Genomic DNA, 23,244 nt, shown 5'->3' on the forward strand with positions numbered 1-23,244 from the left:
ATATATTGGTAATTTATTTATTTAAGTCAAATATACATATTTTGGGCATTGTTAAAAGTATTTTGTTTATTTACAAACAAATTTTCATATGTTCAGAGTATTTTTTTTGTAATTTACAGTATCATCTATTATTTATAACATCATACAAAATTTTATGATTTCTGCAATTGGAAAATTTTGTCAAAGAATTATTTGTTTAAAGGTTGAAAAACATTTCACACTACTGTAGAATGATAGGTTTGAATTATATAACATACAAATTACTAATTTTATTTTTTTAGTTTTGTTTATATGTATATATATACATTATTTTCATATTTCAGACAGACAGAGGTATGAGAGATTGTGGAAACAGTTTTCATATTTTTAAATGATTAATTAAATTTATAATGATAAGAATTGTTTACTAGTTTTTAAATTTGCCGCCATTTGTGGAAACTGTCAACTGCTTTCAACTGTCAACACAACATCCAATCCGATATAAAATATGTTAAGATTTGTTTAAACAATATACAGAATTTTATGTATATAAATAGTTTAAAATTGCTAAATTTAAGTTTTTTTAACGAAAAACCTACCAAAATTTTACATTAACTTATTTTATATAAAATGGCTGCTAAACAATTAATCAAGCACAAAATATAAATAATACATAAAAAAATAAACAGAAATATAGTTTTAAATACTAACATATAGTTTTAAACATTACATATATAACATTATAATACAATTACTTATAATTATTTAATAAGTTTTGAATTTGCCACAAAATTCAAATTCAAATCCGCGCGTTAACAACTGTCAACCACTTTCAACTGTCAACACAAACTTCACATTAAAGAAAGTGTAAAGCGGTGTTATCAAATAAATTAATATTTAATTAATATTATGATTGATTAGTGCTATTATATGTATTAAAAATTGTAACTTTAAGTATTTATTTGGAACAAAATCGCACAAAATATTATTCTGCTGCATTTTGCAAAACTTTACCTACTTATAAAATGGCTGCCAAATAATAAATCAAAAACAAAACGAAAAAAATACATGTAAGTTTGTACTAAAATGCAAATTGTATATAACATTATAATAATCATAGTCTTCTTTATCTATGATAATAATTATTTGTTTATTTTTGAATTTACCGCCTGGTTCTTTCCGCGCCTTAACCACCTGTCAAACGCGTCAACTACCAAAACATAACCTCAACAAAATTGTCCGGTACTAACAAACAAATTAATATATAAACAAGACTTTAAACAATGTACAAAAATCTATTAATATTTTATAATTAATGATAAACAATTATGGATCTAGACGATCCTGGTGAGGATTCAGTGGAAATAAATCAAGTGAATCCTTCATCACCAATTCTTGAAACTAGAAGAAGCAGTAGAATTAGAAGTGTGCACGATTCTAGCATAATTACTGGTCATATTGTACAAGAAGAAAATAGTAGTAATAGTAATGATATAGTTGTAGTTAAGACTGATGATGTTAAAGTGGTGGATGTCAAATGTAACAAAAAACGAGCCCTAAGTGTCTCAGACAACGACGACGATGATGAAGAGGGTACTTTATGTCCAATATGTTTCGACTACTGGACTAATTCAGGTGATCATCGCTTGACTTCTTTAAAATGTGGGCACTTATTCGGACACTGTTGTATCAAGCGTTGGCTCAAAGGCGAGACAAAAAATTGTCCGACTTGCAAAATGAAAGCACACATTCGTGATCTGCGTTTTATTTACGCAAAGACTCTCAAAGTACAAGACACTAGCGAGTTAGAATTCATGAAAGAAAAACTGGATAAAGTCACAGCCGAGAAATCCAAGCTGGAACTACAATATCAATCCTGCATTATTAAACTACAATTACTCTCTGAAGAGAACGAAAAACTTAAACAATCCTCTATCACCCCAAATAATACTTCCTCTAGTCATTGTAAAACTCAATTAATTGATTTGTACAAAGATAAGACTATAGAGATGTCCAGCGATGCTGGGTGTAGAGTTTTTTCATACAATCCGCATTATCAATTGCTGGCGGTGTCTCAGAAGTCTCAGGGGAATATTTTTGCTGGTTTTGGAGTCAGGTTGATTGATATGAAATTGTGTAAGACGCTACAGTTTGTTTATTTGAGCCAGAAACAGATTCGGCATATTGAATTTAGTACGCTGAATGTGGATTTGTTGCTGACTGTGTCTTTGGATAAAACTGCAAAGGTAAGATAATATATATATATACTAGCTGACCCGGCAAACGTTGTTTTGCCATCAAAAATATTTTGCCGCTTTGCAGAAGTTCTTATAATATACATGATATATTAATAATAATGTTATATTTTCATTACACAAATTTCTTTACGTTTCGATAATTAATTCCAACGCATCATAGTGTTTTGTTTATTTTAATTTTATTTATGTCAATTAGTGAAATATTTTTTTTAATCGATGAATAAATTAGATTTCACAGTCTGAATCAACGCAGTACCATTATCTGAATATATAATACTTTATATAAATATCAGATTTTTTACTTTTATATTTAATTTAAAAATAGTGAATGTCAATTTCATATATCCAATATGCACTAAATTTTTAAATGCCAAAATATTTCCTTTTTGGTCGAAATTTAATATATTATGATATAATTCATATCTATAATTTGATTGCCAATATTGCCTATAACATAACTTGGAATAATTAATTTATTTGTATCTTATTGAAGTCGTTTAAAATTCATTTTTTTTGAACTGTCAAAATTTTGTTTATGATTATTAATGTTAAATTCAATATGTCGCTTTTTTATTGTGATCTATAATGTTTTAATCACTTATCATATAAATTTTCGACTATAAATTGATATTCATACTATCCCTGAAACTAACATGGATAAAGTTCTGAGAAATCCGAGTCCAAATCTAAAAAATGTTTGATTTTTGGCACTTTTATTAATTTTTTATCAATTTTCGTACTGTAAAATTGTAATATTTAGACTATAATTTTAGATGAATATAGTATCTATTTTGGCATAGCAATTAGTTTTCTTTTAATTTGAAATCAAGTGAAACATAAATATATTTATTTGATATTTTTCCATAAATATGCGATTTATGACATTGTTTTCAATTATTTTTAATTTATTTTGAATTAGCAAATGTCAAAAAATATAATTAAAATATGCATTAAATATTGTCTATAAATAATATGTCATTTAATAAGTATTATTTATTACTTTGGTGCCTGATATGGATATGAATTTGTAATAAAATATATTCTTACTGACAAATAGTTAAAAACTTGTTATAATTTTCAAAATTATTTGACATTTCATACTTCCAAAAATAATTCACTCGCATCATGAATTAGTCCAAATCAACGCAGTATCTTTATCTAAATATACAATTTTTCATATAAATATTTGTTTTTTTACATTTGCATTTAATTTAAATAGTGAATGTCAATTTCATATATCCAATATGCACTAAATTTTTAAATGTCAAAATATTTCCTTTATGGTCGAAAATTAATATAATATGATAATATTTATTTTACAATAATGTTTTGTATCTATAATTTGCTTGGCAATATTGCCTATAACATAACTTGGAATAATTAATTTATTTGTTTCCTAATGAAGTCGTTAAACATTTTTCTTTTGTGAAATGTCAAATGTAAATCTATTTATATAATTATTTTCATAAATGTTGACAAATGGCATTTGACGTTTTTTCATGTCAACATTTATTTAAATTTATAAACATTGATTTTTAATTAGATTTAAAACTATAAATTGTGATTTTGAATATAGCATTTCATCTAATTTGGATTTAAATGTTGGATATATCTATATATGTATATGTTTTTGAATTTTATTTTTTGAAATGTCAAATTTTTTTTCAAAAATCATAAATCTTTTTTTCTCAAATTATATATATATATATATATATATATATATATATATATATATATATATATTCAATAGATAAGTCCTGGATTTTTTCAATATATTGATTGTTATCAGTGTGTTTAAGTCTTGTGTAGTCGTAACATCTACAAATATCTTCCAAAAAAATCGAGTGTTTTTAACAAAAAAATATTAGTGATATGGATATATAAATTATTACAGAATAAACCTGATGATGGAACGTACCTAGTTCCGAAACGTCGTATTAAACATCTTCAAAAAACAAATTGTTTTTTATTATTGGATTTACTGTTCGGAAAAGAAACAATCAATATATATATATATACATATATATATATATAAATCTCGTGTCACGATGTTGGTTCGCGATGGACGCCCAAACTACTGAACCGATTTTAAATTTTATTGTCTCATCGTTAGGAAATTTTGAAAAGGAAATTTGAAATATAAATATATTATTTTTATAAATTTCTAAACATTTTGACAGAAAATGACCAAAAAAAAACAAAACACTAAAATGACAAATGTCAAAATTTAAGGAAATTTCGATATATAATTTTTGAAAAAAAAATTTGACATTTCAAAAAATAAAAATCAAAAACATGTACATATATAGAAATATCTAACATTTATATCCAAATTAGATGAAATGCTATATTCAAAATCACTGTTTATAGTTTTAAATCTAATTAAAAATCAATGCTTATAAATTTAAATAAAAGTTGACATTAAAAAAATTAAATGTCATTTGTCAATATTTATGAATAAATTTACGATTTTGATTTATTTGATTAGCTTACCAAATTATTTCGGAAACCAAAACTTCATCAAAACATTATAGATCAGAGATCACAATAAAAAAGCGACATATTGAATTTAAAATTAATCACAAACAAAAATTTGACATTTCACAAAAAAAAAAATTAACGACTTCAATAGGAAACAAATAAATTAATTATTCCAAGTTATGTTATAGGCAATATTGCCAAGCAAATTATTGATACAAAACATTATTGTAAAATAAATACTATCATTTTTGACCATAAAGGAAATATTTTGGCATTTGAAAATTTAGTGCATATTGGATATATGAAATTGACATTCAATATTTTTAAATTAAATGCAAAAGTAAAAAATCGGATATTTATATAAAGTATTATATATTCAGATAATGGTTGATTGCGTTGATTCAGACTGTGAAATCTAATTTATTCATTGATTAAAAAAAATATTTCACTATTTGACATAAATAAAATTAAAATAAACAAAACACTATGATGCATTAGAATTAATTATCGAAATGTAAAAAAATTTGTGTATTAAAAATATAACATTATTATTGATATATCATGTATATTATAAGAACTTGTGCAAAGCGGCAAAACAGAGTTTACCGGGTCAGCTAGTATATATATATATATATATATATATATATATCTTTCTCTTCTCTCCTTCTCTAGCTATCTATTCCTACTTTTTTCTCTCTTTTTTATATATTAGGGTGGTCCTTAATATGGACATTTTTGGAATCTCTTTGCTCCCAAGGTCTCAAATGCTTCTAAATTAATAAAAATAAATTATCTGAAAGTTTTAGCTTTTAATATCAACATGTAGATAGTCCGCAATTCAATTAAAAGTTTTGTATATCTATATGGCGCTATATCATAAGTATCTACTATTTTTTTCTTCTCTCTATATTTGTATTTATATTTTTTCTTTGTAGATTTATGACGTCCAAAGAAAAACCATTATCCTAGTCGTCAATACAGAAATTCAATTGTGGTCTTGCTGTTGGGATGGAAGCAACCCGAATTTATTTTATGTGGGCGGACAGTCTGGAACATTTTTGAAATTCGATTTAAATAATGCACAGGAGTGTCTGGATACGTTCAAGGTAAAATAAATAAAATTTCTATTCAATAAAGAAAAAATAGTGTGCGTGGTACGAAGCCTTAAAAATGTTTTTAAGGTCTCTAAGTATGATTTTTGGATAGTGCTTGTCGAGACCTTTCATTTGATACCCCACATGCCATACGTGACGTCACAACATCTTTACCCGCTGTACTTTATATAGTTCAGCAACCCATTGGTCCGCTTTCGTTACATCTCTTGTAACTTTTGAACCGTTTGTCTAAAATACATGGAATGTTCGGTGAACTTGTTCTAAATTAAAAGATTTTATAATGATCGTGTATAAAAACTTTAGAGCAACTTGGTATACTTTGAAATTACATTAAGATTGCATTATACAGAACCCTATTAATTTGTTAAAAATATCACTACGATATTTCAATAGTGCTTTTTGAGACCTTTTATTTGATACCCCACATGCCATATTTGACACCACAACATCTTTACCCATTGTGCTATTTATATTTCTGCAACCCATTGGTCCGCTTTTGTTACATCTCTTGTAACTTGTGAACCGTTCATCTGAGATAAATGGAATATTTTGTGAATTTGTTCTAAATTCAATTATATATTATTTTTTATAATATATTCAGACTCTACATCAACTTGGTGTACTTTAAATACTAAAATAGATATTAAAAGTTGATTAAAAATGGTTTATACGGAGCTCTATTTGTTTGTTGAGTCTACAAGTACGATTTTTGGTTAGTAGCCATTAAGACCTTTCATTTGATACCCTACATGCCATATTTGACATAATAACATTTTTACCCGTACTATATATAGTTCTGCAACCCATTGGTCCACTTTTTATTATATCTCTTGTGACTATATAACGATTTATAATTATGATAAATTATTTATATTTGTCCTCAAAATGTTTAAAAAAAGGGGTTTACTGACAAGAAAACTGAATAAGGACTTAAAAAATATTTAAGAAAAAAGGACTTTACTAGTGAGTAAATTAACCTTGTTCTTGTGAAAAAGTTGGGTAAAAAATTCACGAGAAAAAGAACTCTACTGACAAGCAAATTCGACTCAAAACTAAACTCGACTCGGACTTGACAAGAATAATAATAATTTGAAAAATAGACTCTACTGACGAGCAAATCAAACTGTCAGTCCAAAAATGCAATTCAAAACGTATTTGACAAGACAAATAATAAAATTTTACAAAAAAGGACTCTACTAACGAGCAAATTTAGAAAATAGCTAAGATATCTGTTTAAATAAGGAACTCTACGGACGAGCAAATTAAAATTATCAGTATAATATCGTTTTAAATAAAAATGAACTTTACTGACGAGCAATCTGAAACAAAGACCAAATAAATTATTTATTTTATTTTTAATGTCATTCTTATTCTTTCTTATTTTTAGTTTGCTTGTCAATAGACACTCTATTTTTTTTTATATTTAGTTTGCTCGTCAGTAGAGTGCCTTTTGTGTTTTATTTTCAGTGTGCTCGTCAGTGGAGTCCTTTTTGTCTTTTATTTCTAGTTTGCTCGTCAGTAGAGTTTCTTTTGTCCTTTATTTGCAACTTGTTTGTCAGTAGAGTCCCTTTTATATATTTTATTTTGGTTCTGCTCCTCAGTGGAGTCCCTTTTATATAATTTATTTTGGTTTTGCTCCTCAGTAAAGTCTCTTTTGTATTTTATTTGCAGTTCGCTTGTGAGCAGAGTCCCTTTTGTCTTTTATTTGCAATTTGCTCGTCAGTAGAGCCCCTTTTGTTTTTTATTTGCAATTTCCTGGTCACTAAAGTCCCTTTTTTAATTTTCAATTTGCTCGTCAGTCGAGTCACTTTTGTCCTTTTGCAGTTTGCTCGTCAGTAGAGTCGCTTTTATTTTTTATTTACAATTTGCTCGTCAGTAGAATCCCCTTTGTATTTTATTTGCAACTTTTTCGTCAGTAGATTCCCTTTTCTTCTTTTGCAATTTGATCGTCAGTAGAGTCCCTTTTGTCCTTTTGCAATTTGCTCGTCCCTTTTGTCTTGTAATTACAATTTTATTGTCAGTAGAGTCCTTTTTGTCTTTTATTTTCAATTTGCTCGTCAGCAGAGTCCTTTTTCCTAATTTTTAGAGTCCTTAACTTGGTCGTCAGTAGAGTTGTTTTTTCAGAATTTTGCAATTTGCTCGTCAGTAAACTCTTTTTTCGTAAATGATTGACTATTGTAATTGAATAAATTTTGATTGTCAGTAGAATTCATTTTTCTTTATTTAAATAAAAAAAATGTTTGCTTGCCAGTAGAGTCCTTAAGTCTATTTTTTTCTCATTACGATCTTTCGACAGTGCTCTTTGAGACCTTTCATTTGATACCCCACGAGCCTATATTTGAAGTAAAACTTCTTTACCCACTGTTCTATTTATAGTTCTGCAACCCATTGGTCCGCTTTTGTTACACCTTTTGTAACTTTTGAACCGTTTGTCCAAAATACATGGAATGTTCAGGGAATTTGTTCAAATTAAAAGATTTATAACACGATCGAGTATAGAAACTTTAGAGCAAGTTAATATACTCTAAAATTGCAAAAAATCACATTAAAAATGCATTATACAGAACACTATTTAATTGTTTAAATAGTTTTAAAATCTAATTTAAATTATTACTACGATATTTGAATAGTGCTCTTTGAGACCTTTCATTTGATACCCCACATGCCTATATTTGAAGTAAAACTTTTTAACCCACTATACTATTTACATCGAGCAACCCATTGGTTTACGTTTTATCAAATCTTTTGTAACTTTGTCATTTATTAAAATGATACATTTCTATTTCTTTTACCTTTTCAGCTCGATGACATGTCACCAGCCATTTCCATCCGTGCAGTTCCAGCCTCACCAGGTGCCCCTTTGCCCTACGGAGGAGTCTTAGTGTGCACCCTGAAATCCTGTTGGGTCGTGGACACAATCGATGAATCTAAGAAGACCTTCAAGTTGCCCTTCGAAGGCTCCTTTGTTAGTCTGTCCTACGACAGAAGTTCTGACCACATACTGATATCTGCGAGGCCCTGTTCCAAGTTCAAGAATTCGAGACACATCGTGGCCACTTTGGATAAAGTCGATGACATCATAACTGCTCGGGTGGTCCACGAATTTTTGGGAGGACAGTTTCAGGATGTTATGTCGAGATCGACACAGGTGAGGAAGATATTTGGATAGTGCTCGTCGAGACCTTTCATTTGATACCCAACATGCCTATATTTGAAGTAAAACTTTTTAACTCATATTTGGACCTGGCGCAATATTTGTTTATTTATTAAATTGGTTGTAACATCTAAACTGTTGTATCGATGTAAATGATGTCTTTGACAAATTTGTACGTCATAAAATTATCTACAATATTGCTGAACATTGTAATGACCTACAACAACTCGGTATACTTTAAATGCACAAAGTAAATTTAAACGAAATGTAGCCAAATCGGTTCAGTTGTCGGACTAAATTATGTGCTCGGAACCTTATTGGCTTCTTTTGTTTGTTACAATGATATTTGGATAGTGCTCGTCGAAACCTTTCATTTGATACCCAACATGCCTATTTTTGAAGTAAAACTTTTTAACTCATATTTGGACCTGGCGCAATATTTGTTTATTTATTAAATCGGTTGTAACTTCTAAACTGTTGTATTGATGTAAATGATGTCTTTGACAAATTTATACGTCATAAAATTATCTACAATATTGCTGAACATTGTAATGACCTACAACAACTCGGTATACTTTAAATGCACAAAGTAAATTTAAACGAAATGTAGCCAAATCGGTTCAGTTGTCGGACTAAATTATGTGCTCGGAACCTTATTGGCTTTTTTTGTTTGTTACTATGATATTTGGATAGTGCTCGTCGAAACCTTTCATTTGATACCCAACATGCCTATTTTTGAAGTAAAACTTTTTAACTCATATTTGGACCTGGCGCAATATTTGTTTATTTATTAAATCGGTTGTAACTTCTAAACTGTTGTATTGATGTAAATGATGTCTTTGACAAATTTATACGTCATAAAATTATCTACAATATTGCTGAACATTGTAATGACCTACAACAACTCGGTATACTTTAAATGCACAAAGTAAATTTAAACGAAATGTAGCCAAATCGGTTCAGTTGTCGGACTAAATTATGTGCTCGGAACCTTATTGGCTTTTTTTGTTTGTTACTATGATATTTGGATAGTGCTCGTCGAAACCTTTCATTTGATACCCAACATGCCTATTTTTGAAGTAAAACTTTTTAACTCATATTTGGACCTGGCGCAATATTTGTTTATTTATTAAATCGGTTGTAACTTCTAAAGTATTCAATTGATATAAATGATGTCTTTGACAAATTTGTACGTCATAAAATTATATACAATATTGCTGAACATTGTAATAACCTACAACAACTCGGTATACTTTAAATGCACAAAGTGAATTTAAACGAAATGTAGCCAAATCGGTTCAGTTGTCGGACTAAATTATGTGCTCGAAACCTTATTGGCTTCTTTTGTTTGTTACTATGATATTTGGATAGTGCTCGTCGAAACCTTTCATTTGATACCCAACATGCCTATATTTGAAGTAAAACTTTTTAACTCATATTTGGACCTGGCGCAATATTTGTTTATTTATTAAATCGGTTGTAACTTCTAAACTGTTGTAAATGATGTCTTTGACAAATTTGTACGTCATAAAAGTATCTACAATATTGCTGAACATTGTGATGACCTACAGTAACTCGGTATACTTTAAAGTAAATTTAAACAAATTGAGGCCAAATCGGTTCAGTTGTCGGACTAAATTATGTGCACGGAACCTTATTGGTTTCTTTGATTTTTTTACTATATTTGGATAGTGCTCCTCGAGACCTTTCATTTGATACCCAACATGCCTATATTTGAAGTAAAACTTCTTAACTCGCATTTGACCAGCTGTACTATTTATAGTATGACAATACGTTTGTGTGTATTTATTTATTAAAACGTTTGTAACTCTTAAACAAATCGTTTGACGCAAATAAAATATTCGGCAAAAACGTTCTATATTCAATTGTCTATAATTGTACTTGGTATCAATCCTTAAATCAACTCGGTACACTTTAAAATTGCAATAGAAACCTTCAAATTAGTTTAAAATATTGGATATACGTAGTTGTACGGAACCCTATTGGACAGTTTTGGACGTCACTGACGTATTTGAATAGTGCTCGTCGAGACCTTTCATTTGATACCCAACATGCCTATATTTGAAGTAAAACTTCTTAACTCGCATTTGACCAGCTGTACTGCTTATAGTACGGCAACTCGTTTGTGTATTTATTTGTTAAATCGGTTGTAACTTTTGAACTATTTGTCGTAGAGCAGTGAAATATTCGACAAACTTTTACAAAATTAAATGATGTATAAAATTGTCTAATGTGGTAAAACTCTAAATCGACTCGGTTTAATATAAAATACGTAACCTGATTGTTTTGTTAAGACTTTTAACATGATTTTTGAATAGTGCTTTTTGAGACCTTTCATTTGATACCCCACATGCCATATTTGACGTCACAAAATCTTTACCTGCTGTACTGTTTATAGTTCTGCAACCCATTGGTCCACTTTTGTTACATCTCTTGTAACTCTTGAAGCGTTCGTCCAAATGGAATGAAATATTCGGTGAACTTGTGCTAAATTAAATTGTCTATAATATTGTAGTCTAGAAACCTTACAGCAAGCCAGTATACTTTAAATAGTAAAAAATGATATTAGACATTGAATAAATAGGTTGTAGGAAACCCTATGGATTTTTTAAAATTGTGAATGTGGTATTTCGATAATTTTTATGAAGACCTTTTATTTGAACTTCACATGGCATATTTTATGTGACATCATCTCATGCAAATACAAACTCGTGTATGTATTTTTTTTGAAAATAACTTTCCGTAGGCCTATAATATTTTATAATGTCCAATGAAGGGATAATTTTAATAAATTCTCGCAGTATATGCTCACGTTTTTGTCAGAAATTCCTATTTTTTCATTTTTTCTGGGATTTCGTTACTTTTTCTTTGAATTTGCTCATCAGAAGAGTTGTTTTTTCTAATTTGCTCGTCAGTCGAGTTTCTCTTCTAATTTTTCTGATTTAGATTGTCAGTAGAGTTCTTTTTCTTTTTTTAAAATCAGGATTTGGTTTGTTCGTCATTAGTGTTTTTTTCTAATTTTTCTGAATTTGATCGTTAGTAGAGTTCTTTTTTATATTTTTCTATTTGGATCGTTAGTAGAGTTCTTTTTTCACTTTTAAAATCAGGATTTGATATGCTCGTCAGTAGAGTTCTTTTTACTAATTTTTCTTAATTTGGTCGTCACTAGAGTTTTTCTTTCTACTTTTTCTCAAGTTGCACCGTCAGTAGAGTTTTTCTTTCTATTCTTTCTGATTTATATTGTCAGTAGAGTTCTTTTTCTAATTTTTCAGATTTTGCTCGTCAGTAGAGTTCCTTTTTCTAATTTTTCTCAATTTAATCGTCAGTAGTGTTCCTTTTTCTACTATTTTCGGAATTTGCTCTTCAGTAGAGTTCTTTTTTTTCTAATTTTTCAGATTTCTATCGTCAGCAGATTTTTTTTTCTATTTTTTCCGATTTTGCTCGTTAGTGGAGTTCTTTTTTTCTATTTTTTTTTAATTTCTAGAGTTCTTTTTCTAATTTTTCACGTTTCCATCATCAGTAGAGTTCTTTTTTCTACTTTTTTATTTGGATCGTTAATAGAGTTATTTTTCTTATTTTAAGATAAGGATTTGATTTGCTTGTCAGTAGAGTTCTTTATTCTAATTTTCCAATTTTGATCGTCAGTAGAGTTCTTTTTCCTTTTTAAATCAGGATTTAGTTTACTCGTCAGTATAGTTGTTTTTTGTTAGCTTGTTAGTAGAGTTCTTCTTAAATTTAATTTTCAGTTTGTTCGTCAGTAGAGTCCCTTTTGTCTTTTATTTTTAGTTTAGTCGTCAGTAGAGTTCTTTCTTGCCATTTTTGAGTTTGTTGGACAGCAGCTTCTTTTTAAATTTTATTTTTGGGTTTTCTCGTCAGTTGAGTCTATTTCTTTCTTCTTATTCTCAGTTTGTTCGTCAGTAGAGTCCCTTTTGTCTTTTATTTTCAGTTGCTATTGCTTTTGCTCGTCAGTAGAATTTTTATTAGAAAGTAATTTTCGGAGAAAATTCTGATAGATTTGTACTTACTGTTCGTAAGACGAGATTGAATTCGCGTTTCAGTGGAGTCCTTTACAAAATATTTCATATGTACTAAAAATAAAAGTATTTAGGTAACGCTTACCATGCACACCCAGCCTAAGCAAAACCGTATGGAAAACCTCTGCGTTAGGCTCGGACAACACGGCAAGCATTCGTAAAATTTGCACAAAACTTGCAAATATTCATCTTTTTTCTTTTTATTATTTATCTTATCTATATTTCTTTTTTCTTATCTTTTCAAGATAATCTTCAACAACGAACACTACGTGGCAGTCTACGACAACCACTACAAGAGCTACATCATCTGGAGTATGAAAACCGAGAAGAAGGTCAAGACGCTGCCAGTGTCGAATCCCGTTCTCGATCTGTGCGCAGCACAAGTCGAATCGAATATGTATCTTTTAGCACTAACCGAGACCTCTTTGTATTTGTATAGGACGAGAGTGGTCGTTTGATAATAGTAATAATAATAATAATAATAGTAATAATAGTAATAATAATAATAATAATAATAATAATAGTAATATAATAATAATAATATTATTATTATTATTATTATTATTATTATTTAGAGTTGTGTATATATTAGTTTGTAATAATTGTAATTTTACCCGATTTAATTCTGTACAAATTAAGCTAAGGCAATATTTTTATACGAACTGATGATAATAAAAAAGAATATTGAACTGAAATGTTTTTTATAATGAATGGAATTAGGTAAATGTAAGACAAGAAGGGACTCTACTGACGAGCAAACTGATTTTAAAAGACAAAAGGACTCTACTGACGAGCAAACTGATTTTAAAATATAAAAGGGACTCTACTGACGGGCAAACTGATTTTAAAAGACAAAAGGGACTCTACTGACGGGCAAACTGATTTTAAAAGACAAAAGAGACTCTACTGACAGAGCAAACTAAAAATAGAGGACAAAAGGGACTCTACTGACGAGCAAACTGATTTTAAAAGACGAAAAAGAACTTTACTGACGAGCAAACTCAAAAAAAAATTGAATCAAAAAGACTCTGCTGACGACCAAACTCAAAAAAGTTATGGGCAAAAGGGCTCTACTAACGAGCAAATTCAAAAAAAAAATGGAGCAAAAGGACTCTACTAACGAGCAAACTTAAAAAAATGGACTAAAAGAACTCTACTGACGTGCAAACTCAAAAAAAAAGACAAAAGGGACTCTATTGACGAGCAAACTGATTTTAAAAGACAAAAGGGACTCTACTGACGAGCAAGCTCTAAAAGGGGACTCTACTGACGAGTAAGCTCAAAAAAATAAAAAAGAGACTTTACTAAAAAGTAAATTCATAAAAATTAGGATCAAAAGGACTCTACTGAGGAGCAAACTCAAAAAAATGGGAGCAACAGAAACTCTACTGACGATCAAACTGAAAATAAAACATAAAAGGCACTCTACTGACGAGCAAATTAAAAATAAAACATAAAAGGGACTCTACTGACGAGCAAATTGAAGAAAATCAGAGCAAAGAGACTCTACTGCCAAGTTTAGAAAAAAATTAGGAGCAAAAGGACTGTACTGACGAGCAAATTCAGAAAAAGGATTCTACTGACGAGCAAACTCAAAAAAATTCGGACTAAAAGGACTCTACTGACGAGCAAACTAAAAAAAATGGAGCAAAAGGACTCTACTGATGAGCAACAAGCTCAGAAAAAGCTAAAATTTAAGTATAAAAAAGGACTCTACTGACGAGAAAATTAAAAAAAAAAGACAAAAGGCACTCTTAGACAAGCAAACTCGAAAAAATCAGGAGCAAAAGGACTCTACTGACGAGCAACCTCAAAAAAAAAACGACTGTCGAGCAAACTCAAAAAAAGTACTCTACTGGTGAGCAAACTGAAAAAAAAACAAGGACAAAAAGAACTCTACTGATAAGCAAATTGGAAATAAAACATAAAAAGGACTCTACTGACAGAGCAAACTAAAAATAGAGGACAAAAGGGACTCTACTGACGAGCAAACTGATTTTAAAAGACGAAAAAGAACTTTACTGACGAGCAAACTCAAAAAAAAAAAAATGAATCAAAAAGACTCTGCTGACGACCAAACTCAAAAAAGTTATGGGCAAAAGGGCTCTACTGACGAGCAAACTCAAAAAAGGGACTTTACTGACGAGCAAACTGAAAATTAAAAAAAGAACTCTATTGACGAGCAAACTCAAAGTTCTCAATTTTGGAGAAAAATGACTCTACTGAGGAGGAAACTTAAAAAAATTGGAACAAAAGTGACTACTACTGACAAGGAAACTCAAAAAAAATGTTGGGGCAAAAGGACTCTACTGACGAGCAAACTCAAAAAAAACTACTGTCGAGCAAACTTCAAAAAAAAAACGACTCTCGAGCAAACTCAGAAAAAGGACTCTACTGAAAAGCAAATTTAGAACAAACTAGAAAAGGAACTCTACTGATGAGCAAACCAAAAAAAAATTAGGGCTAAAAGGATTCTACTGACGAACAAACTCAAAAAAATATGAAAAAGGACTCTACTCACGAACAAACTTAAAAATGCTAAAATATAAGTTTGAAAAAATGGCTTAACTGACAAACTCAAAAAAAAAATTAGAGCAAAGGGATTCTACTGACGAGCAAACTCAAAAAGGAAATTGGACCAAAAGGACTCTACTGACTGACGAGCAAACTGAAATAAGAAACAAAAACTGTCGAGCAAACTAAATTTAAAAACCAAAAAAGATTTTACTGACGAGCAAATTAAGAAAAAAATAGAAAAGGGACTCTACTGACAAGCAAACTGAAAATAAAGGACTAAACGGATTCTAATTTTTTTTGAATATCTTAATCTTTAAATAAATAGATAAATAAGTAAATAAATAAATAAATGCGATAATAGATAAATAAATGAATGACTGCATAAATATTTAAAATAATAGATTATAAAATAAATGCATGAATAAATGAATAAATAAATAAATACAAGAATAAAAAGATAAATAAATAGACAAATAAATAAATAAATGAATAACTAAATAAATGAATGAACAAATAAACAAATGAATAAATAAATGACTAAATAATTTAATAAATAAATAAATGAATGAATGAATGAATAAGATGTCAAATAAATAAGTAAATTATAAAACAAATAAATTGATGAATAAATAAATAAATAAGTAAATAAATGAATAAATAAATAAATTAATACATGAATAAGAAATAAATAAATAAATAAAAGAATGAATAAATAAATGAATGGATAAATTATTAAATAAATGAATAAATACATGAATAAAAAATAAATTATTGAATTAATAAAATTAATAAATAACTAAATAAATAAATAAATACTTGAATATAAAATAAATTATAAAATATATGAATATATACATAAATAAATAAGTAAATAAATAAATAATTAATAAAAAAGTAATAAATAAATAAATAAATGAATAAATAGATGAATAAATAAATAACTAAATAAATGAATAAACAAATAAATGATTAAATACATGAATAAATGTATAATTAAATGAATAAATAAACATTAGAATAAATAAGTAAATAAATAAATAAATGAATGAAGAAATAAGTAAATAAATAAATAAATGAATGAATGAATAATTCAATAAACAAATAAATGATTGAATACATGAATAAATGTATAATTAAATGAATAAATAAACATTGGAATAAATAAGTAAATAAATAAATAAATGAATGAATGAATAATTCAATAAATAAATAAATAAATGAATAAATTATAAAACAAAAAAAAATACATGAATAAATAAATTATAAAATAAATAAATACATAAAAAACAATTAAGTACATGAATAAATAAATAAATAAATAAATAGATAAATGAATAAGTAAATAAATAAATAAATAAAATTTAATAAATAACTGAATGAATGAATAAATAAATAAATTATAAAATAAATAAATAAATATATGAATAAATAAATAAATAAATGAATAAAAGTTTAATGAATAACTTAATGAATAAATAAACAAATAAGTTATGAAATTAATGAATAAAAAATATATAAATAAATAATTATACTTATAAATAGACGAATAAATAAAAAATAAATAAATAGGCGAATAAATAAATAAATAAATAGATAAATAAATATATAAATACACGAACAAAATAAATACATAAATAAATAATTTAATGAATAACTGAATGAATAAATAAATAAAGAATCATGAAATAAAAGAATAAATAAATAAAAAAATGACTAAATGAATGAATAAATCAATAAATAAATAAATGAATAAATATATGAAAATAAAAAATTATTAAATCAATGAATAAATGTAAGAAAATATAAATAATTAATTAATAGTTGAATAAATAAATAAATCAAAAATAGACGAATAAATAAATAAATAGACAAATAAATAAATAAATAGACTAATAATAAATACATGAATAAATAAATAATTTATTGAATAAATAAATGAATGAATTATAAAATAAATGAATAAACATATAAATAAATGAGTAAGTATAAAATAAATAATTAAATAATTTAAAATGAATAACTAAATGACTGAACAAATGTACAAATAAATAAAATCAATAAATAAATAAATAAATAACTGAATTAGTAAATAAATGAATAAGTAAGTAAGTAAATATAATATATAAATAAATAAAATACATAAACAAATAATTATATACAAACACACACGCACATATATATATATACATACATTTATATCTATATTAATATATACATTTTAAATTTAAATTCAAAAATCCCGCGGCGCAAAACAGTATTGCCATCTTCGTTTCAAACTTCACACCTAAAAACCAAACCAAATTTTTCTCTCACATCTTTCTCTCACTGACAGTTGCAAAGATGTCGGCTACTAGGTTAAAATATCTCTTAACAAACAATTTATACAACTTTTCACGCATATCCACGGCTTTAAATCATGTCAACAAAGTCGCAGAAACAGCTAATGTATAAAATACAAATTTTATATAACAAATATTTGTGTGTTTATCAATTTTACATGTTGTGCAATTTTTAGGTTAGGTTGTATTCCTCAGAAGAGAAACAACAAGATAATGTTTCTGTTGGCGTTAAAGAGGATATAAGTAAGGCTATGAAAGCTTATTTGCAAAGGGCTAGAGAACATGATGAATTTATGGAACAGGAGAGGCATGAATATCAGATCGGCAAGAGGCATTTGGCTAATATTATGGGAGAGGATCCTGAGACGTTCACACAGGAAGATATAGATGTAATAATAATAGAAATATACACATGTATATATATATATATATATATCAGTATATATATCAGTATCTATTATAATTTTATTTCCTTCTCCAGAGATCTATTCAATATCTCTTCCCCTCCGGTCTCTTCGACCCGAGAGCCAGACCGATAATGAGGCCCCCGGAAGAAGTTTTTCCTCAAAGAAAGGCTGCAGAGTTTGATGAAACCGGCAGACCGTTTCATAGCTTGTTTTATACAATGAGACCGAATTTTTATCAACTTTTATATGTAAGTAATAAAATTACAATATTTTGATTTATTTTCTAAATTTATTTTTGCACATTTTAAACAAAAAAATGAATTTAAATTCAAATAGTTTTGAATATTTTACAAAAATGATTATTATAATAATAATTTTGTTTAATCAATTTGATTAATATTCAAATTAAAACTAAAATTAAAAAAATAAAAATTGACATCTTATAGATTTAATTTTAAAACTATTTCAATATTTGATGTTAACACATTTTTTTGTTTGAACATTTTTTTTTAGTCAATTTTGTTTTAAGAGTTTTAAATTTTATATACAGATTTAAAGATAATTTTATTAGCTTTCTAATGACATATAATAATTATATTTTCTAAAAACATTTTAAGTAATTTTATATTTTTGCAGGAATAGTTTTGAAAATTTTATAAAAACGAGTATGATTTTGTTATATAAATTTCATCAAAATTAAAATTAAAAAATTAAAAATGACATCTTATAGATTTAAATAAAACTAATTCAGTATTTGTTGTTAACACATTTTATTATCTGAACATTTTTTTTTAGACAATTTTGTTCTAAGAGTTTTAAATTGTTACAGATTTAAAGATAATTTTGTTAACTTTCTAATGATATATAATAATAAATACTTTTTTGAACAAATTATTTAAGAAAAGCATAAAATTATAAAAAAAAATGTAACCATATTTAAAAATAGATGCATAGATGCAATTATAAAAAAAAATGTAACCATATTTAAAAATAGATGCATAGCACTTGATGTAAACACTAATATCTTTAATAATTAATAATTAAAAACTAAACGTTACAAATTGTTATATACAGATTTGTAGATAATTTTATTATCTTTCTTCTGATATATAATACTAATAATTAATTTAATTAAATTTAAACAAAATGAATATAAATTTAAATCAAAGTGTTGAAGCTAAAATAATGGAGCGCTTAATTTCAAAGTTTAACGAATTATTTTTATATAATTTTGTTACAACAGTTACAAATTGTTATATACAGATTTGTAGATAATTTTATTAGCTTTCTAATAGTATATAACACTAATAATATATTTAAATAAATTTAAACAAAATAAATATAAATATAAACCAAAGCGTTGAGCTGAAACAATATGGGCGTCTTAGGAAGATTTAAATTTCAAAGTTTGAATAATTATTTTTATATAATTTTGTTTCGACAGTTACAAATTGTTATATACATATTTATAGACAATTTTATTAACTTTCTAATGATATATAATAATAAATAATTCTTAATTTAACAAATTATTCAAGAAAACCATAAAAATATAAAAAATGTAACCATATTATTTTATAAATAGATGCATAGCACTTGATGTGAACACTAAAATTTAAACAATTTTTTAAATATAATTTTGTTCTAAGGATATATAAATAAATGCTCATATTTAAATATTTTATTAAAAATTTGAGTCAAATATCAATAAATGTTTCTCGACAAATTGAATTATCAAATCTAGCTATGGTTAGTTTGTATTTTTTTTACAAATATTATTATAAAGAGTGTTCAGATATCAGTCGGTAATTATTGAGTCACAAATAGTCGTTTATATTAAAAATAAAATAATTATAAAGTTCAAGAATACAATTCTAATATTATTCTTTTATTGTAGTTATTAAATCCTAAATTTTAAACGGTTTTTTAAATTTAGTGTTGTTCTAAATATTTCAAATTGTTATAAACGTGTACTTATATAAATAATTTCATTAACTTTTTATGTTATATAATAATATATAACAATATTTTTTTAATATATTTGAAATTTGAATTTTGAAATCTCAACGCTTATTACAAACGCGCGAACTTCACACTCAAAGTGATTTCTTCAACCCTTATGTGCAGTAATTTTATTTCAACTCGGTTTGTTATTCAAATTTAAAATTTAAACAATTTTTTTTATATAATTTTGTTCTGAGAGTTGTAAATTGTTATATACAGTTTTGTAGATAATTTTATTAGCTTTCTAATTATATATAATAATATATTTATTTTCAAACAAATTATTGACAAAATTGATCATTATGTAAAAAAATGTAACCGGTAGATATTTCAGTTTACCAAATTTGGTATTGTTTTGACGTCAGTATTCGATTATACAGTTTAAACGATTTCTTAAATACAATTTTGTTCGAAACTATTTAAATTGTTATATACAGATTTGTAGATAATTTAATTAGCTTTCTAATGATATATAATAATACATATGTGTTGGAACAAATTTAAACAATATAAACGTGAATATGTAACCGAATACAAAATAAACTCCTTATAATTACAAGCAACTATAAGTTCACTTTCAAAATTTAAACAATTTTTTAAATTAAATTTTGTTGCAAACGTTACAAATTGTTATATACAGATTTGTAGATAATGTTATTAGCTTTCTCACAATATATAATAACATATATGTTGTATAACAAATTTTTACTAATATAAAATTAAGTATAAAAAAATGTAACCAATGAAATTCTACAATGGCTAATAACTAGATACTAAAATTTAAACTTTACAGATTTTTAACTTCCCGAAGGAGAAGTTTATGTTTTCATCAAAAAATCCGATTCACTAATTTTATTTTTTCTTGACGTTTCAAGCCATTCTGAATCGAATGAGACCAAATTTGGAAAAAGTATGTGTGTGTGTGTGTGTATGTGAACAGATTTTTTGCCGTAAATCGACGTTTTCTCGAAAACGGCTGGGCCGATTTCAAAAATTTAAAAACCATTTGATGTATCTCGACGAGAACTATTGTTCGTCAGTTTTGTAAGACGATCGGCCAAGCCGTTTCTTTATAAATCGCAGAAAAGTGAAAAATTTTTCGTCTATGTTTTAGCCCGCAATTCTGAATCGATTTTGAAAATTCAAAAACCGTTCGAAAGATATTTGTTGGGAATCGTGCTGATTAGTTTTTGGTAGAGATCGGCCGGGCCGTTTTCTTGTAATAATGTTTTAAAAAAAAAATTCGACGATTTTTATGATTATTTTTTTGACGGTAGATACTATAGTCTTCTAGATCATACTAAAATATTACGGTCCTACGACAATTGGTTTAGCTTTAAAAATTCGTCAAAGTTTGCAAAAATTAGTATGGTCTTTTTGGCATTTGTCAAAATTAGAAGTTTTATCGACGTTTGCTCAAAAACGCCTGAACCGATTTCAGATATTTAAAAAGCATTTGATGTATCTCGATGAGGATTATCGTTTCTCAGTTTTGTGCGACGATCAGCCGAGCCGTTTCTTTGCAATTTGAAAAAAAGTGTTAAACCTTTCGTCCACATTTAAGTTCATCCTACCGAACCGATTTTAAAAAATCAAAAATTGTTCGAAAGATATTAGTTGGGAATGGTACTGGTAAATTTTAGGTGAAAATCTACCGAGCCGTTTTCTTGTAATTAACTGTTGAAAAAAAAACTTAAGCCGATTTTTATGGAATTTTTTTTAGCGATATATACCATGGTCTTATAGAACATACTGAAATATTACGGCCTTACGACAAGTAATTTAATTTTAAAAATTCGTAAAACTTTGCTAAAATTATTATCGTTTTTTTAAAAGTAGGATTGATTAAGTATATTATTTACACATTTTTTTTGATTAAGTCGATTAGTTACACATATCGGAAAGTTCATGTAACTTGCCTCAAGGCTAAATACCAAACCAACTAGTTTATATTTAATTTTGTTCCAAAAGTTATTAAACGTTATATACGGATCTGTAGATAATTTTATCAGCTTTCTAATGATATATAACACTATTCATATATTTTAATTACATATATTATATTTACAGGATATTGCCGAACACATAAATAATTTACACAAATTCCAAGACCAAATGATTAGGAAAGGACAAAAACCAGATCCGTCACAAGTAATGTAAGTAGAAGAAAATACTTTATATATATATATATATATATATATATATATATATATATATATATATTTTTTTTTTTCCAGAGATACTTCAGGTTCGGTCTGGTTAGGCAAAGAAGCCCTAGAAGATATGGTTTTAGAACAATTAATAGACAAAGAGTATAATAATTTCGTTAGTGCCATGGATCGTCTGGTCGCCGAGCCTTATTCTTATAGAATTAAAGACTTTATTGAAAAATTTAGAAAGCCTTTGATGAGCCAAACCAAGACTTATGAAGTTCCTAAAGTCAAATACGGGGAGGATGGACGAGCTTATATTACCACTTATGGTAAGTAGAAATATATATTTTTAAAGTTTTCTAATGTAATTTTGAAGTACACCGAGTTGCTGTAGGGTTTTGAGGTCTTAGACAATATTGTAGATTATTTAATTTTAAATAAAATCGCCAAATACATCATTCATATTAAACAAATAGTTTAGAAGTTACAAGGACGAAACAAAACTAAATCATTTGTACACAACTTTGCTTCCGCCGTTTTCACTATGCGAGTCCTTCACAATAATGGCGGATGCAAAGTTGTATGTTAAATATTTATCTTTGAAAGAGTTTTTAGAGTATACCGAGTTGCTCTAGAGCACTGTTATATTAGACAATATTGTTAATTATTTAATTCTATATAAATTTGCCAAATACATCATTCATATTAAACGAATGGTTTTGGATTTATGAAACTCATAAAAAGTACATACTCTATTAACGTGCTGATATTAATGTTGCGTT

The 23,244-nt window shown here is 26.9% G+C and overlaps 2 protein-coding genes across 3 annotated transcripts in view; both read left to right on the top strand.

The window, feature by feature from the left end:
• Window positions 1-1,273: 1,273 nt before the first annotated feature.
• Window positions 1,274-13,500, top strand: LOC113378555 (E3 ubiquitin-protein ligase RFWD3-like). The gene is made up of 4 exons (XM_026619105.1): window positions 1,274-2,225; window positions 5,654-5,824; window positions 8,634-8,981; window positions 13,288-13,500. The coding sequence occupies exons 1-4, from the start codon at window positions 1,308-1,310 to the stop codon at window positions 13,498-13,500; spliced, it is 1,650 nt and encodes a 549-aa protein (XP_026474890.1). The 5' UTR covers window positions 1,274-1,307.
• A 4,380-nt stretch (window positions 13,501-17,880) lies between these two features.
• LOC113376640 (28S ribosomal protein S9, mitochondrial-like) overlaps window positions 17,881-23,244 on the top strand; it is a 71,410-nt gene continuing 66,046 nt past the window's right edge. For both annotated transcript variants that reach the window (XM_026616637.1, XM_026616636.1), the window contains exons 1-5: window positions 17,881-18,004; window positions 18,075-18,287; window positions 18,380-18,553; window positions 22,380-22,465; window positions 22,547-22,791. In XM_026616637.1, the coding sequence (XP_026472422.1) occupies window positions 17,900-18,004; window positions 18,075-18,287; window positions 18,380-18,553; window positions 22,380-22,465; window positions 22,547-22,791 (823 nt within the window). In that variant the 5' untranslated portion in view covers window positions 17,881-17,899. The remainder of the gene's footprint in view (window positions 18,005-18,074; window positions 18,288-18,379; window positions 18,554-22,379; window positions 22,466-22,546; window positions 22,792-23,244) is intronic.

This window comes from Ctenocephalides felis, unplaced genomic scaffold (genome assembly GCF_003426905.1).
Source record: "Ctenocephalides felis isolate EL2017-DRISC unplaced genomic scaffold, ASM342690v1 CF-g0.4_SCAFFOLD_01886, whole genome shotgun sequence".
Lineage (NCBI taxonomy): Eukaryota > Metazoa > Arthropoda > Insecta > Siphonaptera > Pulicidae > Ctenocephalides > Ctenocephalides felis.

Coding starts and splice junctions, on each gene's coding strand:
- LOC113378555 (XM_026619105.1), top strand. CDS start 1,308: ATGGATCTAGACGATCCTGGTGAGGATTCAGTGGAAATAAATCAAGTG. Junction 2,226..5,653: donor CTTTGGATAAAACTGCAAAG/GTAAGATAATAT, acceptor TTTTCTTTGTAG/ATTTATGACGTCCAAAGAAA. Junction 5,825..8,633: donor AGTGTCTGGATACGTTCAAG/GTAAAATAAATA, acceptor TTACCTTTTCAG/CTCGATGACATGTCACCAGC.